Source organism: Chinchilla lanigera, unplaced genomic scaffold (assembly GCF_000276665.1).
Source record: "Chinchilla lanigera isolate Chin_1 unplaced genomic scaffold, ChiLan1.0 scaffold00115, whole genome shotgun sequence".
NCBI classification, from domain to species: Eukaryota; Metazoa; Chordata; class Mammalia; order Rodentia; family Chinchillidae; genus Chinchilla; species Chinchilla lanigera.
This window is the reverse complement of record NW_004955516.1, coordinates 4,536,351-4,555,929: the sequence shown is the minus strand read 5'-3', so window position 1 is coordinate 4,555,929 and position 19,579 is coordinate 4,536,351. Positions and strand designations below refer to the sequence as shown.

The 19,579-nt window shown below is 39.2% G+C and overlaps 1 protein-coding gene across 1 annotated transcript in view; it reads left to right on the top strand.

The window, feature by feature from the left end:
* Positions 1-19,579, top strand: part of LOC102006383 (amine oxidase [flavin-containing] A) — a gene marked incomplete at its 5' end in the record, with an annotated part of 82,185 nt that overhangs the window by 20,388 nt on the left and 42,218 nt on the right. Inside the window, 1 exon segment of the mRNA XM_005408999.2 lies at positions 5,286-5,423. Within this exon segment, the coding sequence (XP_005409056.1) occupies positions 5,286-5,423 (138 nt within the window).

Here is a 19,579-nt window from a genome sequence, read left to right as displayed (position 1 = left end):
TTGGCTTATTGCATTCTGGTAATAAGACGAATGCTGCTACTCTAAGCATCCAGTCTTCATTCAAAGCAGGAGGGAGAATGAAGGAGCAGTATCACCCTCGTTTGTGACAAAGATTTGTTTTACCAGAAGACTCTGGCAGACATTTGCTTTTGTCCCATTGGGCAGACTTGGGTCACATACTACCTTCAACTGGAAGGCGCCTGGGGGTGCAAATATTTAACATTTCCAGGCTGCAGAGTGGAAGTAGGCATGGGAAAGAAAATCTGATGTTGCAATAGCCAACCAACAACGCCTGAACTAGGATAACATACTAGCTCTTTCAGTCACACCACGCAACTCACACTTTATCATTCGCATACTACTTTGTCAGATACATGAGGTAGTAAGCTTATTTCCACTTTGCTCAGCTCTAAGAGTATTCTCCAGCCTTGCTACTCAGATTATGGTCTGTGGACTTCCAGCCTCAGAAGCACCTGTGAGCTTGATAGAAATGCAGAATGCAGGTCCTGTCCCAGACAGCCTGAATTTGAATTTGCAGTTTAACAAGATCCCCAGGGGGAAACCATAGAAGTGCTACTTTGTAGTGTATATGTGCCTGCTTGCTTTAATTTAATGTCCATTCAGATTAAATTTATTCAGACATTTCTGTATGCTTTCTTGGATGAATTCTCCAATTGGTTTGGGAGTGAGGAGACGGGTATTCTTTTTTTTGAGACAGGGTCTCACTCTGTAATTCATGCTGGCCTTGAACTCACTGTGTAACCCAGGCTAGCCTCGAACTCATGACAGTCCTCCTGCCTCAGCCTTCCAAATGCTGAGATTACAAGCATGAGACACCACTCCCAGCAGGGAAGTAGTATTCTAACCCCTGTACTGGCCTGACATGCCATCTTGGATAAGTCCTTTTGGCACTTCACATTGCAGTTCTCATTTGTGCAGTAAGATACAGTCCAAATACCCTCCCAGAAACTCTCCATTCAAATTGCAATTGAAGGCATTGTGTGGTGGTGCAAAAGAAGGGTTGCATAGTCCACTTATATGCCTTTACTAGATTTGATTCTTAAGTCATTTTCTAAAAATTTTCAGAAATATTTATCCCTTCATTTTAGAAATAGTTATTAAGCTGTCCCTTGCCCTGTTCTTATCTCTTAAAAACCTTTTTGCTCATTGAATAGGAGCATCAGTCATGTTGGAGATTTCCAGTTAAGAATAAGTTACTTTGTATAAGGGAAATTAGAATTCCATCATGCTTATCCAAGTCTATGTTATTGGCCTAAGCTGCTTAGCTATGCTGCCTCATTTATATATGTTAGCACCATATAACTTCCTATTAGTACAGGAAGTACTACCAGTTAATGTATATTCAGCATGATATTAAACACCCCTTAAGTATATAAGAAAGGGATTTTAGAAATGAGCACTTAACATCCATATTTCAAATGAGTAGAAAGAGAAAAAGGGCTTGAGTAGAAACAAAAATAACATTTAGTTAAGAAGCTGTATAATAATACATAATGTATTAATTATTGTAACTCTTGTACTAACCTGTTTTGAAACTGTTTTATTGTTATTTTTTTTCTCTTTAAAAAAATGCTGTATTAGCTTTCCCATTGTTTGGACAGAATACCTTGGCACCCACAATTTAAGGAAGACAACTTTATCTTGGCTTATGTTGTAAGAGGGTTCATTCCATGATAGACTGGCTCCAAGACAGAAAAAGTATGGTTGAAGGGCCTGGCATAGGAATGCTACTCAACCCATGGCAGCCAGCCAGGAAACAGAAGACAAGGGGAAATAGCTGGGAACAAGAACACACCCTTTCAGGTCATACCCCCGGTGACCAATCTCTTTCAACTAGGCCCCACATCCTAATGGTACATTGAGCTATGAACTTATCCATGGATCATTCCACTGATGTGTGTAGTACCCCCATGATCTTCTGAAAGCCCCACCTCTGAATATGTGAGGCCAGGGGGTACATTTTAGATCTAAACCATGATAGAAGCATAATCAATAATTATTAGAAGTGCTTCTAACAGCATAATTAATTAGAATAATTTTGGAGGAGATGCCACAAAAACTATTTTGGATTTTTAAGTACCAAAATGTCAAATTTGGTATTGTCACCTGACAGCTATTCAGATGGATTTTTCAGTAGTTCACAACTTCCCTATTTTTCCTAATGTGGTCCATCCATAATGCTTCAGATTCAAATTAATGAAGTCAAAATGCTCATAGAACCACCACAAAGTTGGTATATTTGCTTTCTAATATAGTTGCATATCTATGGACTTTTTGAAAACTGAAATCTAAATAAAGGCCTTAAAGAATGAAGAGCATCATAGCAGTCTTACACTTCTAGTATCTTTACACTGAATCTGAGGCACCTCATTTAGAATATTTCTGCTTTGAAAAGAAGTAATCTGTATAATGCTTCATTGTTTTTACTGCAACTTCCCAAGTGTCAGTTTTCTAAACACATCATACTTAGAAACTGTCTCAAGAATCTTCTTGCTGTCTTTGTTAGAAATCCTAGAAATTTATCAGAGAACAGGCTCCAATTTTGTTCTTCAATCTGAAAGTGGATGTTAGAGATTATAGGATATTTGGAGGATAGTATTGATGATTAGTAAAAGAGAACATAAGGATTATGATGGACTGATTAAAGAAATCAAAGAAGCACTTCATTTCTACTTGAAAAATGAGAAACCCTGAATAACTATCTCCATTGAAATGAGTAAACTGTTGATTACAATAGACTAAACTGACAGAGAAGTTAGAAATTTGTAGGTCTTCTGGATGTTGAAAATACATCTTAAACTCAACCATCTCAAACTGAACTTTTGATCTTCCTCACTAATACCACTACTCCAGCAGCCTTCCCCAGATTAGAAGATGGCAACTCCTAAAACATTTGGGATCATGCTCAACACAAGACCCATGTTCTTTCTGTCAGAAAATTCTGTTGGCTTTGTCTTCAAAACATACTCAGAATTCTGTGCTTCGCACTACTTCTACTGCTACCTCTTGTTGGGAGCCATGGTAATCCATTGGCCAAATCACTGCAGTGTCCTCCTGATGGCCCTATTTTCATACTTGATCCCTATAGTGTATTCTTACTGCAGCAACACAGCAGCAACAGTAGTGAGCCTTTCAAATCTAAGTCAGACTTTCACACTTATCTGCTCAATACCTCCCAGAGGTTCCCCTTACTGACAGTAAAGCCAGTGTCCTTACAATGCCCCATGAGGTTTTTCCTGCCCTGCCTCTTGTCCCCCCATGGCCTCTCAAACTTCATGTCCAATTCTCTTTTCCTTGCTCACTTTGTTCAGGCTATATTGACCTCATTGCTATTTCTTGGGTATGCGAGGTATACATCTGCCTTATTTTTTCATTGACTCTTCCTTCTGCCAGGAGTACTCATTTTCCAGAGTGGACAAACTGTACTGAAATATAGAGAATACACAAATTGCATTGTATGTGCATTTATGTACACACACCACCACCACCACCATATCTTCAAAGCACCAGAGAATCTGAAAGCTAACAAGATAGCGAAGAATCATTGAGCTAGTGTCCAGAAAGGATTGACCTATCTTTCCCTGGATGGTAGGAGGAATTGCTGACCACTAAAGAAGCTGCCAGGAGGCTGAGCAGTATTCTCAATAGTCTTGCAATGCCTGGCTGATAGAAGGTCAGATCCTTAGCACAGCAAAGTGTGTTTATCCAGGGAGATTTTGGTCAACTCCCTGATTTGGTTTGTGCTGCATTTTAGGATTAACAATAAGCTGCAAGAAGGCTCAGCCATGTGTGCATTTCAGCCCAGCTTCAAATTATCTCAGGCACTGTGAAGGAATGAAGTTATCTTCAGTAGTATCATTAATGTCCCAGCTACTAGGCAGAAACAAACAAATGCTCTTTGAGAAAGGTATCTCCTGGGATCCAAATTATTTCTGTATTTTTTCAAGCACAGTGAGTCACACAATAAAAAATAATGAGGCAAGCAAGGCGAAAAGGGAGTAGGCATACCCAAAAAATGATATAAATAGCAAAAATAGAAATAAACTCATTACAAGCTAGGTGTGGTGGCACATGCCTGTAATCTCAGTACTCTGGGAGGGTGAGGCAGGAGGATTTCAAGTCAGCCCAGCATGGGCAATTTAGCAACTTAATGTGAGCCCTTGCCCCAAAATAAAAAAATAAATTAAATTTAAAAATCAACAGTGAGGGATGTCACTCAGTGTGAAGACTCTAGGTTCAATCCCCATTTCCATAAAAATACAGTTATTAAAAAATATGGAAGAGTTGTAACTCACCAGTATTTAATTCATTGATTAAATCATTGAGAAATGTGTTTTAATAGAAAAGAGAAAAAAGTTGAGAACTGTGTTTAAGAGTGAGAAGAGAACAGTTTTATTTTTAGATAGTGTCTTGTTCTGGGTTGAAGTGATTCTCCCGCTTCAGCCACCCAAGTAGCTGGGACTACAGGCCTGCACCACCATGCCCAGCTCAAGAAAGCAATTTTAGTTTATGAAAGAATATTTGCATATTTGTAAATTATTTAATGGATGTGTGAATTTTTTGTACTTTTAAATATGTTTTTCCTATGAAACAGTCTTTCCTGGAAGTATTTTAAACTACCATCAAGAGCCTATCAATGCAGGCTGATTTAAGATTTTTTTGTGACAGAAATCAGGTAATTAGAACTGATAAATCTCAGGGTGGCTCCTCCAGCAATAACTTCCAAGAAAAGTTATACATAATAATGTAAACGTTACAAAGGATCTAGACCAGCAGGATGTACTACGGTGCTCTTTGCTCTTTACACATCCCATTGCTGAATTGACCTCAATAAAAGCTCTGCAAATGGAGGTGATTAGTGAAGTGTCAGTGTTGTGCCCCAGTTCTTTTTTTGTAAAATAATGTGGTCTCAAAGTCCATTCATTCACTCATTCATTCATGTATTCATTCATGTATGCATGCTTTTTGAGACAAGACCTCTCTTTGTAGTTCAGGCTGGCCTTGAACTCACTATGTAGGCCAGGCTAACCTCGAACTCATGGTGATCCTCCTGCCTCATCCTCCTGAGTGCTGGAATTACAGATGTGTACCACCATGCCTGGCATGTGCCCCAGTTCTTGAGGGGAGAAGAGATTGCCGTTTTCATTTGCCCTTGATAAGGAGGACACAGTTAAGTTTATAAAATAGGTTATGTTTTTATAGGACATAGAGACATGTTGTTTCCAACTTTCAGCTAGTCTTCTAACCACTTTTTCTTTTTCCAGAATGAACATGTTAATTGGGTAGATGTTGGTGGGGCCTATGTGGGGCCAACTCAGAACAGAATCTTACGCTTATCTAAGGAGCTGGGACTTGAAACTTACAAAGTGAATGTCAACGAGCGTCTTGTTCAGTATGTCAAGGTAAGCCTGACTTTTCACCCAACTGACTGGTGTGGAAGCATTTTATTTGAGAAAGCATTTGGTTTGTTTTTGTTATTTTTTTTCTGAAACCTATCATAAAAACAGTTTCTTGGCTTTAAAGTAATATTCTACCTTTATTTGCTTGATTAAAAAAAATTCTAAGAATTCCTAAAATCTGTGAAGGATCTTGCCTCAGCTTGATCCTCCTCGCTTTTGCCCTCTATGGTTCTTACTAGTTGTACCACCACTTCCCTCGCATTTGCAAGGCATAGGGACTGGAGGTTCCTGCTGTGTGTGTGTGTGGCACACACACACACACACATCCTTCCACCCCTCCCTCATCCCAGGAAATATATAGTGTTTGAACTGGTTCTTCCTGTTCATTCTTATCAGCATTTCTTTAAACACTTTAATCATTTCCTCTGTATCTAGCTTTGACTCTTGAGAAGTTTAGTGCAGTTGTGCATTTTTCTACTGTTTAAACAAGAGATTGTTTAAACTGGAGCTACTCATATCCATCTAAGAAACAGCAGCTGTTACCACTGTTATTCTTTCTCATGGAAACCAAACATGGAGTAGTTAGAATCTGGAAACCTGCCTTAAGAAATCAAGTTTCCTATCTGTCATTGCAGTCCATTTCCTCGAACTAGTGTCACTAGGGCAGAGGCCATGTATTCATTCTAATGGCAGGATTCCCATGTCAGGAACCATACACTTTTCAAAAAAAAAAAAAAAAATCACCCACTGATTCTATTGTAGGCAGCCACTGTGGATCTGGAGGCTACAGGGCTTTTTGGAATGTACTGGGAGTGAAGGGTACTTACGATGTGTGCACACTGATGCAGTAAAGAAATCAAGAATCCTGATGTGTGCAGACTGATGCAATAAAGAAATCAAGAGTCCTGGGAAACTGATAGCCATGTCATTCTGGATGATTGGGAAAGTGGCAGTTTGACAAATATAAAATCAAACCTATAGCCTTAAGAAAACCTGTATGTCTTAGTTACTTTGCCATACTATGCAAAGCTGTGCTGTTCTGTGCTGTCTTCTGCTGTCCTGTGCTGTCAGGTCCTCTCCTGTCCTATCCAGTCTGGTCCAGTCCAGCCCTATGTGATCCTATGTTATTTGATCATATGCTATGCGGTCCTATGCTACTCAATCCTATGTAATCTGATCCTGTGCTATCCGATCCTATGCTCTGCTATGCTATTCTTTTCCTATCCTGTGCTATGCTATCTTTTCCTTTCCTATCCTATCCTATCCTATCCTATCCTGTGTTATCTTATGTTTTCCTATGCTGTGCTATGCTACTGTAGGTTACTGTAGGCTGTCCTATCCTATGCTGTCCTATTCTAGGCTACCTGATCCTATGCTATCCTATCCTACCCTTCACTAGCCTATGCTATGCTATGATATCATATCCTATTGTATTGTATGCTATGCTATCCTACACTATGCTATGCTATGCTATGTTATGCTATTCTATGCTGTCTTATGCTATCATATCCTATGCTATCCTATCCTATGCTGTGCTGTGCTATGCTATGCTATGCTATGCTATGCTACCATGTCCTCTGCTGTCCTATCCTGTGCTATCCTATACTATGCTATCCTATGCTATGCTATCCTATCCTGTGCTATCCTAACCTATGCTATCCTATCATGTGCTATCCTATCATATGTTATCCTATACTGTTCTATCCTATCCTGTGCAATCCAATCCTATGTACCCTATCCTATGCAATCCTATCCTGTGCTATCCTATCCTATGCTATTCTTTCCTACCATATCCTATACTCTCCTGTCCTATACTATGCCATTCCATGCTATGCTATACTACGTTATGCTATGCTATGCTATCCTATCCTATGCTATGCTAAGCTGTGCTGTGCTGTGCTGTAACTGTGCTGTGCTGTGCTGTGCTGTGCTGTGCTGTGCTGTGCTGTGCTTTCCTATGCTACACTACAGTATGGTGTGCTGTGCTATGCTGTACTGTGCTATGCTGTTCGGTGCTGTCCTGATCTGTCTTGTGCTATCCTGTCTTATCCTATGCTATGCTATGCTATGTTAACCTGTGCTATCCTGTGCTATCCTATGCTATCTTATGCTGTCTTATCCTATCTTATCCTATACTATCTATCCTATGCAATCCTATCCTATGCTCTCCTATCCTGTGCTATCCTAACCTGTGCTGTCCTAATCTGCTGTACTATCCTGTGCTATCCTATCCCATGCTATCCTATCCTTTCCTATCATATCCTGTGCTCTTCTGCCCTATGCTATGCCATGCTATGCTGTGCCATTCTACCTATTGTATCCTATGTTATCCTATGCTATCCTATCCTGTCCTTCCCTATCCTATCCTATGCTATGCTAAGCTGTACTGTGCTGTGCTGTGCTGTGCTGTGTTGTGTTGTCCTGTCCTGTCCTGTGCTGTCCTGTCTTACCCTATGCTATGCTATGCAATGTTATGCTAACTAATGCTATGCTATCCTATCCTCTAGTATCCTGTCCTGTTCTGTCCTATTCCATGCCATGCCATACCATGTCATGCCTTGCTATGCTATTCTTTTTTTGGTAGGAGCAGAATATATTTACTGAGGGAAAGAAAGCATCTGTCTTAGAGATGGACTGAAGGGGGCCTGACTGAGTTGCCCAGGACCCTACCCTTCCTAGGGATTTTATAGAGCAAGACCATAGCATAGCATAGCATAGCATAGCATAGCATAGCATAGGATAGCATAACATAGCATAGCATAGCATAGAGTAGCATAGCATAATTAGAATAAGATAGGACATTGTAACATAGCATAGCATTGGATAGCATTGCATAGCATAAGATAGGATAGGATACCATAGCACAGTGTAGCATAACATAGCACAGGATAGGGTGTGGTAGGATAGGGTAGGGTAGCATAGCGTAGCATAGCACAGAATGGCATAGGATAGCATAGCTAAGATAAGATAGCATAGGATAGTATAGTGTCTTATTTACTTTTGTTTTGCTGCTGAGACAAAATACATGATACCCAAAATTAAGGAAGCAAAGGTTTACTTAGCTCACAATTTGTGGAGGTTTCAGTCCATAATCAGCTGACTACAAGGCAGAGTGGCACATGGGAGAAGGGCAATTGTTTATGGAAGCAGGAGCTATCAAAGCAACAAACAGCAAAAGGAGTATAAACAAGCCTCTTTCTTCTCTTATGTTATATGCAGACTACCTGCCCTAGGGCAGGTGTAGCACTCACAACCCAAATTCCACTACTAGACAATAAACCAATCACGAACTTTAGATTCAGCCGCCTCTGAAAAGCCCACCCCCCCATAACTGCTGAGGCTTTTGCAGGGACATCCAGACACAAACCATAGCATCCTACCTCTGGTTCCCCAAAGATTCATGCACATCTGTTTATGCATAAGGCATTTATTCCATCTCTAAGAATTTCCAAAGTCTGAACAGTTTCAGCATTGCTGAAAAGTCCATGTCAGAAGTCTCTTCCAAGATATAAGGCAAACTGTTAGCTGTGAGCTCCTATAGAAATGAAAAGAAAGTTAAGCACTTCCAACATTCAATGGCACAAGATAGACATTTTCATTCCAAATTTACCAACAAGGGGATACAAAGGAACGGGAGAAAAGCAAGTCCAAAATTCAGCAGGGCATACATTAAATCCTATAGTACCACATGCAGCATCCAAGACATTCTGTGACAAGTTGTGAGCTCCAAAAGGCTTGGGTAGCTCCATCCCTATGGTACTTCTGGTGGTAGTAGCTCCCATGGCTTCTCTTTTTAGGCCCACTTTGCTCCCTCCTTGAAGCTTTCTTTCGTTGATCCACCTCCTGGTTTCTCCAAACTTTTGGGGTCTCAAATGCACCTTTGGCTTCACCCTCACAGCTTCACACACTACCCTCTCAGGGGCACACTGCCTAGCCTCCTAGGTCTGAAATCAGAGTGGAAGCCTTAACCCCACAGCTCTTGCATTCTGTGTGCACCTAAAACCAACGCCACATGGATGATGCCAAGATCTGCTGTCAGCTGGAGCAGTAGGCAGGCTTTTCTCTGTCTTGGCTGTAGGGGTCAAGTGACTGGATCGCTGAACTCTCTGAATCCATTTCTGAGGAACAAATTCTCTATGCCACTGTAATTCTGGAACATGATGCTCTGCAGCTTTCTTCTCAAAGTGAATTCTTGGTTTTGCAGTTTTGAGGCTACCACGGGTAGAGTTCTGTTTCCTGTGATGCCCTCAGGCTATCTTTTTCATTCTCCCATTCCTTTGCAGCAATCAAGATCTCTCCTCTGTATTTGCAGTCCATAGCTTTGCTGGAGCTTCCCTTCTGGCCAAACTCACATTTTAAATCATTCTGCTAGAGCAAACAGAATCACCAAAACAACACCTAGGATTTGGAGGCATATTTATTTTATGCTGATGGGCACTAATTGGGATCATTCCCAAAATATCAGGCCCTGATCTCTGGTGGTCTAGGGCTTATATGGGATAAGTAAGCAGGAAGTATAGAGGCAGAATGGCTTGTCAGTTGAGGATTGGTTCTGTTCAAGTGACTAGCTATCCATCACATTGATCAGCCATTTCTAAGAAACAGAAGCACCCAGAACTGCAATGGGAAGTATTACCTGGGCAACTATGAAATTGAAGTATACTAGCTGGGGGGTCATTTTCTGTTACAGTTCTGCTAGGCTCTTTGCTCTTGATTCTCAACATAGATCTAACTAAAAGACCCCAATAGCAGCCATGTCACGGCCTCAACATTAGACTCCCTTGGAATTTCCCTTACTCTCAGGCAGTCTCAAGATATGAGCAAAATGCAGACAAACTTTCTGCCAAGCCATAATACACATCATCTGGAGTCCAGCAGCCAATGCAGTCTTTCTTCCCAGCAGAAACCTCTTGAACCTGGTCTTTGCCTGTAGGATTTTTATCAGCCTTCTGGACCTCTGAGCTCTGACCAGAATCTCCCATACAGAACAGCCTAAGGCATTCCAGGTCTACTCTTTCAGGTAACATCTCCCCGAACCTTTCCAGTCTCTTCCCACAAGCCATTTCAAAGGCTCTTGAACCACATGTTCAGGTACAGTCACAGCAATGACCCCACTTCTCAGTACCAAATTCTATTTTAGTTACTTTTCTCCCTTGTTGCTGAGACAAAATAGACAACATTCAAAGTTAAAGGAAGAAATGTTCATTTAGCTCATGTTTTATAGAAGTTTTAGTCCTTAATCGCCTGGCTCAAAGGCAAAGTGGTATGGCAAAGGGGCAACAGTTAATAGCAGCAGCAAGAGATAGCAAAAGAAACAAGAGAAGAAAAGGAAAGAAACAAGCCTCTTTTCCTCCCTTATATTGTATGCAGGCCACCTGCCCCAGGACAGGTACAGCACTCACGCCCACAATCCCAGCACTAGACAATAAACCAATCACAAACTCTAGATTCAGCCACCTCCAAAAAGCCCACTCTCATGACCACATGAGGTTTTGAGGGGACATCTAAACACAAAACATAACAGGAAAGGGCAGGATAGGATAGCACAGCACAGCAGAGAGTAGCATAGCATAGCATAGCATGGCATAGCATGACATAGCATGGCATAGCACAGCAGAGGACAGGATAAAATAGGATAGGGTAGCACAGCATAGGATAGAATAGAAGTATAGATAGGATAGAAAGCACAGTATAGCATAGCATAGCATAGTATAGCATAGCGTAGGATGGCGTAAGATAGCATAGCATAAGATAGGATAGGATAAGATAGCATGGATAGGACAGGACAGGATAGGACACACAGGATGGCACAACACAGCACAGCACAGGACAGGGCAGGATAGGGTAAGATAGTGCATAGCAGATCAGAGCATAGTATACTATAGCATGGGACAGGATAGCACAGCATAGCATATCATAGCATACCACAGCATAGCATTGTATGGCATAGAGAAGAGGAGCTGGGGACGTAACTCATTGGGAAGGCCTTAAGTTGAGTCAGCAGTACCACAGGAAAAATAGTGGCAACTATAGATGTATCTCATTGAATTAGCCCTTACTTAGTATGCATGAAGCTCTAAGTTTGAGCCCCAGCACTGCAAAAAATTACACAAAGTATTTAGGAATATTGGCTTTATTGTGCCATAATCAAAAAAGAAAAAACCCTTTGCTTTCTCATTTTTTCTGCATAGCACAGTATTTCCTTAGGCTACTAAGGAATAATAACAGGAAGAATAATAGCAGCGAGCATTTAAGTCATTTAATATTGTCATATTTGATTTGAGGAGGAAGATCAAATCCTTTGCAGACAACTTTTAATTAAATGGTCATGGAAATTCCCTCTCCACTCCAACTGAGAAGCAAATGAGTGTGATAATTATACTGGAATCTGAGCAGACTCATGATTATAATCAATTCATCCCCTAAAAGTCAGGTTTTATTTTACCTGGAGGCTAACAATAAACAACAACTAAACATGCATGCATAAACTCATTAAATTCTTCCACCCCATAAGATTGGCAGGATAATTCCTATGTATAGATGGGAAAACAGATTCAGAGAGGTAAAGTGACATGAAAAGGCTATAGAACTAGTAACAGTCTACTAACACCTACATGTATATTCTTCATGATCCCAATACATTGTTTATAAAATGAAATTGTAGGTCTTGAACAGAAGCATACTGGATCTCTAGTGTTTGACCAAACATATGTCTATTTTAAGGTATCTCAACGTTTATTTTACTGAAGCCCAGCTCATGTGATGACTTTCTTACTCTTCTTCCAACTCTGTTCTTTATGCATATTTTGAAAACTGTGGAAAAACTGGAAATATGTAGGTATAACTTGCTAGTGTCACAACTATGCTCACTCTAAAACATGATGCTAAGATGAAAGGAAGATGAAAGGGGACTTATAGTTAGCTTTGGTGAGTAATCCAACTCCTCAGTATTCTTGATAGAGGCAAAGTGAGATTAAAATGAAAAAGTGCTATTTGAGAATTTTGACTTTGTCTGAAACTTATCAAAAGATCATGGCATCTTGTCCAACTTTCCTGACAGGATCTTACGAGTTAATTTTCATTAGTTAAGTGTTCCTCTTTCTGATGTCTGTGGAATTTTCCAAGCTTCATGAAGAGCCTTGCTTTCTAGAAATCCAGGTGTAATCATTTTTTTTTATTTTAAAAATTAAAAAACTGACAAAACAAAAATGAAGACAAAATCAAAACAACACAAAAACAGCAAAAATGATACATGATCTGAAAACAGAATGATAGGAATTTATAATGGTTGCTACATTACACACTGTTATCTTCAACCAAGTTGCTCAGTCCACCAGACATAAGAATGTAAGATTGATCAATCAAGACAGTAACAAGTTAAAAAAAAATGGAAATGATGCAGAGCTGTACCACACAAGATGGTAGGAACTCAACAATGGTTCTTATACTGCATATTGTTGTTTTCAGGTGTGATCATTTTCACTTTGAGAAAGCCTTGCTTCCAGCTTTTGTAGGGGTGAACTTGCAGAAAGTCTTCAGAAAATGCTATGCACTACATTTGGTGCCTGTTAAGGAAAGAGAAATGTTAAGAGCAGCATCTAGAGTCACTTTCTTTGTTGCTGCATCTTTCTCTAAGTTAGGCCCATGCCATCCTTAATAGTCCTATTTCAAAGAAAAACCATAGTTTCACCATTTTGGAGGTAGGAGCTACTCAACTCCTACCATATTTTTCTTTCACAAAAATACAGATGTGGTTGAGCTGTCACATATAACCCCCTGGGCAAAGACATCTTCTTGTGTCATTGCACTTGATAGCCTGAGGCTGTTTTCAAGAATATAATGATTAAACCTCTGGCTCACTGCTATTGCATGGTCATGCACATCATCACAGTAGTAATATTAGGGTATAATTATTTTGGGGTGTTTTTTTTTAGATAGAGCTTCACTATGTAGCCCAGGCTGGCCTCAAACTTTCAGTGATCCTCCTGCCTCAGCCTCCCAAGTGCTGGGATTACAGTCATTTACTAACATACCTGGCAAGCCATAATTATTGCATATGCATCATGTGAAAGGTTTGGTTGTAAGACTCATGCTTTACACTTTGGATAACTTTTTTTGTGTTTTTATCAGACAGGATTTCACTGTGTAATTCAGGCCAATCTTGAACTTGCTATATAGCCCAGGCTGGCCATGAATGCAAGGCAGTCCTCCTGCCTCAGTCCTTCAAGTGCTGGGATTGCAGATATGTGGCATCACACCTGGCTACAAATAATACTTTTAAACCTTTGCCATAGGAGTTGATCTCTTCAAGTCAGTACCACTTCCATAGTAATGACAAAGATAGCTCTCCTTTACTGAGCTGCTAGTATGTTCCAGGATTTTTGCCAGTGTCTTCAGCTCTATCCATTATCTTACTTAACCCTGACAAGGGCTGTAAGGCAGGGGCCATAGCCCCATCACAGAAAGGATCTGAATTCAGAGGCTGTGTAACCTGCAAAGCACATAAGTGCCACCGAACTAGAATTCAGATCAAAGTCTTTCTGTTTCCCGTGCTAACTCTTGCTATGCCAGATTGCAGTGTCAGGGACTATGGAGTCCATGAAGTTGCCTTACAGTTCATGCTTGACCTGGTCCTATTTAGCTGTTCTCTTCTGAGGGTCATCCTGTGTCCTTCATTGTATCCTCATATGCAGTGTTGATGATGATCATCTTGCTCAGTCCTTTGGCCTGAAAGTAATATAACTGTTATAATACTGGCTTTTAGGATGATCAGAAAACTATAAAGAGAAGGGGTGATATTAAGGAAAAGCAGGAAGGTATTTAGTTCAACATTCCAGATAATATTGTTAATAAACAGTATAGCAGAAATTCCATTTATTTAAAAAATATCTCAACTCTTACTGTTCTCTCCACTTCTAGAGAGAAATAAAAGATTTCTACAAAATAATAGTATAGTGGGTTAATAATACAGTTTGTCTTTGTGATACTCTGTAGTGTCTTGTGACAATCCTGGTTTCATAATCTAATACAATGTATTCTTTTTGATAAAACACTGAAATGGCTACAGTGAAGATTTTATGAATATTGTGAATTTGATATGGTTTTATTTGGGGAACTGTATATTATCTATGAAATTAATATAAATTTTTCATGTCTTTGCCTAAGAGGTGAATTTAAAATGAAATCAACTGAATATGTTTAAAGCATTTTCAGACAATTATTTTCTTTTGAGTATAAGGGAAGCAACTGAGCCTTTTGGATTGATTTATTGCTTGCATTAGTAAATAAGATGTTTCATCATTAAGTTTGTTCTACATACAAATTTCATTGAGTTGTGGTAACCTTTTGTTAAATTTTGCTGTGCCAAACCTTGTAGAGTGCAGAGGAAATGCTCAATCCTATCCTTGGTTCTTCAGAGCATAGTGCATGTTGGATGAAGGATGCGGTGTGGGAGAACCCAGCCAAACATGGAACAAAGCATTTTGCAGGAATTGCTTTGAATAGGAAATTAACATAATCATGTATTCTTGAGCTTTTTTTTTTTTTTTTTGCTTTTCACAGCCTAAGTAAAACTATAGACTATATATATGTATGTATCACACATTTGTTTTTAGAGAGTTGTGATAAAGATTTATTTAAAACAATGGAGGTTTTCCTGATACATAGTTACAGCCCAGCAAGCACTTTTTCCCTAGTATTGGTTCTTTTCTCCTCACAGCCATTTAATCCAGGTTTCGATGCCAATGCCTGAAATAAAAGCTTTTCAGAATGTGTGGTTCCTGGAATACTAAGTAAATTTTGTTGTTGCTATGAGATGAAGTAGGTTTTAGCCAATAGGTCACATAGAAGGTAGAGGATGTGCTTTTTGTTAGTTTGTCCTAATGCTTACCAGATATAACTGTATTTGGCCCCTTTCTTGGAAATGTTTCTTTTAAATAAGTGACATTTAATTTCAAGCTTCCTTCAGGATCTTTTCTTTATTAGCTCATGAATGGCATTTCTTTTGTCTCCAAAGAAAGTTGTATTTTCACTTTCAACCCCTCTCAAAAGGAAACTCAAGAAGCCAAAGGTGTTAAGCCTTTGCAAGGATGTTGCTTATCCTATCTTTGTCTCATTTTAATCCACCCTTCCTGATTCCATGCTACTATTGCCTTCCATCTCCCATGTGCTTTTAAAATGTTTTACCTCATTCGGATTCCCCAATGAGTAGGCAACAAGTAGGTTTTTAAAAACAGAGAGGCTGAAAGCATTTACCCATTTTCAGTTCAAATACTCACTATAAAGATGTCTATCAAATACCCAATATAAAGATGTGTATATGTCATATAGATAGATATCTTATAAAAGTAATTTTAGTAACCTCCACTCCTTTCCCCTTCCATTTTGAAAAGACTTCACTTATTACTTGTAGATTACCAATGACAGAATTACTCTTAAAGCTTTACATTAGGACTGGAGGTATACCTCAGTGCTAATAGTGCTTGCCTACCATGCACAAACCCTGGCTTCTATCACTAGCAGTAGGGAGAATAACCATGCCCTGATTAAAGAACTAATAAACAGTAGCCATTTCTTCTAAGGGGCTCTTTTCTCTTTCCTGTACTTTCATGGAGAAGTCTCTGATTTGGTGTCTAGACTATAAAATTCCTACTCATTGGAAGCAACAGCTCAATATAAGCAAAGTAAAGTTGATATTAGATTCTTTTTCTTCCATTTATTAATTTTCTTCTTCAAAAAATGTGGCAAATATGAATAACAAAAGTTACCATATTCACCATTTTTAGGTGTAGAATTCAGTGACATTAAGTACACTTACATATTGTTCATCCAAAACTGCCGTCCATCCACAGAATCTTTTTGGCTTGCAGTAGGTGGGGATCGAACCCAATGCCTTAAACTACCACTGAGCAATACCAAAACTTCCACAGTACCACAGAACCCTTTTAATCTTACTTCCATTCACTTTTAGTAATGGATAATTCACTATGGGAATTGTTTCTAACTAGTCATTGAGAATTAGTGGAACTTTGTGATCACCTCCTCATGTGGGGCCTTGGCGTTTGGGTTAATGGCCAAACCAACCTTGTAAATAGGATGAAACATTACACGTGCAGCTTCTTCAGGACAAACTGAGTTAGTCTCCAAGATAACCTAACTAACTCCTGGAGGTTCTGATTTCATAGAACTTCATTTTAGTTTTTTGCTTTGTATTTCAGTTTCATGCAACTAGAAGAAAATTCTTACCAGAATCACAGGAAAGTTGAGTGTTACCATTCAGTATAATAAATGGTTTGCTCCTGAAAACCAGAACTGAGTCTTCTTTGTTTTAGAAAACTTCTCTCATGTCAGATGTTTCAAACAAAGAAACAGATGCTGAACTCATCCATTTCCCTTCATTTCCATAGCTCTCTTGTAATTTGTCAGACTCGATACACAGTGAACTGCAAGCTGAGATTTAATTTTGTGTGTTTGCCAAAGTACCAGTGGCCTAGTTTCCACAGCCATATCCCACAGGTAAATGTCTCTGAAAAGACTGTCGGCTTCAGAGACAGTGGGAGGATATCACTCTGGTTCACACTTGCTGATCAGCATCAAATGATTAAAAAAAAAAACCTGAGGCATAGACCTGGGTACAGTTGTGCTAATTCATGTAATTATTTGGGCATCCACCAGTAGAATAGTACTGAATATCTGATTTTTCCTAATGAATAGATTTTTTTAAAATGCTTTTCTGATGTTCAAATGCTAGGAAGATTGTACTGAGAGTCAGATGGACCTTGGCCCACTTTCCTGCCCATTTCATGCCATCATCTTGCCTCCATCATCATGATACTGGAGTCATCATTGAAGTGATTTCACTATAGTGACCTAGCAGCAGGTCAGGGCTACATCTTCCTCAATCACAAGGATATATAATGTGGATGAACTCAGTTAACAACCTAGCCATCATGCTCTGCTTTGCCTTGGTTCTTTTTACCTTTTGTGACATACTTTTTCATTGCACTATCTAGTGACAAAGCAGGGAGGGCCCAGAGCACAGGCTCAGCATGGAATCTATGAGGAACTTGCAGATTTAACTACATGTACTAGCAACATCATTTCATTTCTCCTGTTGAGCTCAGGATTGTGGGATCATACACCCTCTTGTCCAGAAGGGATACAAATAAGAATGTTTTCCCATGGGTAGCATGTAGAAAATAAGTAAGTATTCTGGTTATATAGCTCCACTTTAATCCCATGTTTTCCTGTATTATCTTGGGTTTCTGCCTGTGGCAGCCAGAATGTAAAGAAAAAATAGCTAAGGAATATTCCCAGAGTGTTTTCTAAACAACATTAATTTCAAAAATGCTTTGCAAGAGACAGGATTTGATGGTCAGATAAATTTTAGAAAGATACCATATTCTAGCTCTGTCTTTGAGAGTCAAGGTACCCATTAGCAAATTAGGAGTTCCGTGAAGTCTGGCGGTATAAAAGGCTATTTAACCATGAATCAAGATTTTCTAGATTTATGATTTAGCAATTCATTTTCATATACATCTGTAAAGATCAGAATGAGAAATGCTAATGTAGTATGCTAATGTAGGAAATAATTTTAGAGATTTAGGTTCCCTAGGGATCTGAGTCTTAAATCTTTTTCTGTTCCCTTCAGCATCTTACACATAGTGAGTTCTGGTCAGTTTGATTGTAATACTGATTCTAGTCACTTTGGAAAAGATTTGTGGAACTGATATTAAAAATTACTGATAAGTTGACATTCACTACAGTATCTTGTCTGAGGTGGAGAAGTGGGAGTAATTTGTGTAAAAAGTGATCGGACCCTTTTGGGGGCCTGGGGGTGCTAGCTATGATACCAGTGGGCTATAAAAGCAAGAATTCCATTCCTTCCTTTATTCCTTTATTTAACAAACATTTCTTGGAAGCCTGCTATTCACAAGACAATACAGGAGATATAAACATAGTTTATGAGATATAAACCTATAGGAGATATAAGCATAGTCCATCTCCTTAGGTGCATTGAGACTAATTAGGAAAGTTAGACATGCTCATAAATCAGTTTAATATAGTATCAAGTCTGGTGAGTACATGGGGCAATGAATAGAGTGCTCTTTTCCAGCAGGAGCAGAAGTGGTTTCTGATCTAGGAAGCCAGGTAGGGACCATGTGTATTTCAGGTCAATATTCACTTAAACATATAACTTCAAGGCCTAGAAGCTCTTCAGCTCAGTGGCATGGCAGGTCTGATTTTCCTGATGTGGAGACTGAGGCATGGGTTAGGAGTTTTGGGTATTGTGGTATCTGAACCAAAAGCATGAAGATATAAACTCCATCCATGTTTCTGCCAGGAACCAACTGGGTTTAAACAAATTACACATGCACACATGCATGTGTCGCACCCCCCACATCTGTACATATATTAAACAGATAAATACATATATAATGTAGACGCCTTAATGTCTTTAAACAAGTACAGTATTGAGCTTATTAAACTCATCCAGAGCTGCCCAAATTTATTACCCCGTGCATGCCATCTATAATCACAGAATGTTATATGGGAACAGTGAAAAGCAAGAGAAATTAGACGTGGAATTCCAAGCACAGTAAAACCAAAGTTGTAAAGGAGAAGAGTAAAGTGACTGATTCACTAAGCAACAAAGGGGGAAGTAAAAAAGAATTAAGACCTATTATGTACATGTATTAATTCCCCTGAGGAACGTAATCATTATGTAATGCAACCATGTACCAGAAAAATTTTTGAAAGAAGGAAAAATATATTAATGAAGGAAATAGATAACCATAACAAATAGGATCATTTCCTTTAGTACCTTTTGAAGTTTAATAACATAAAGATAATAAAGAAATGGGTTATAAGATTAAGTATTTTTGCCAATTTGACTTCATCATTCAGAGAATTTGACAATATTTATAACTAAAGAGGGGAAGAGGGGCTGAAGGGAGGGGAGGGGAATAGGAGAAAAGAAGCAAGATGTACTATTTACAGATACAAATTCCCTATGATGAATGTTATCACTATGTATATCTAAAATGTACCAATAAAATAAAAACAAGGGCTGGGGATTTAGCTCAGCGGCAAAAGCGCCTGCCTGGCAAGCGCAAGGTCATGAGTTCGGTTCCCGGTACCGGAGAAAAGCCAAAAAAAAA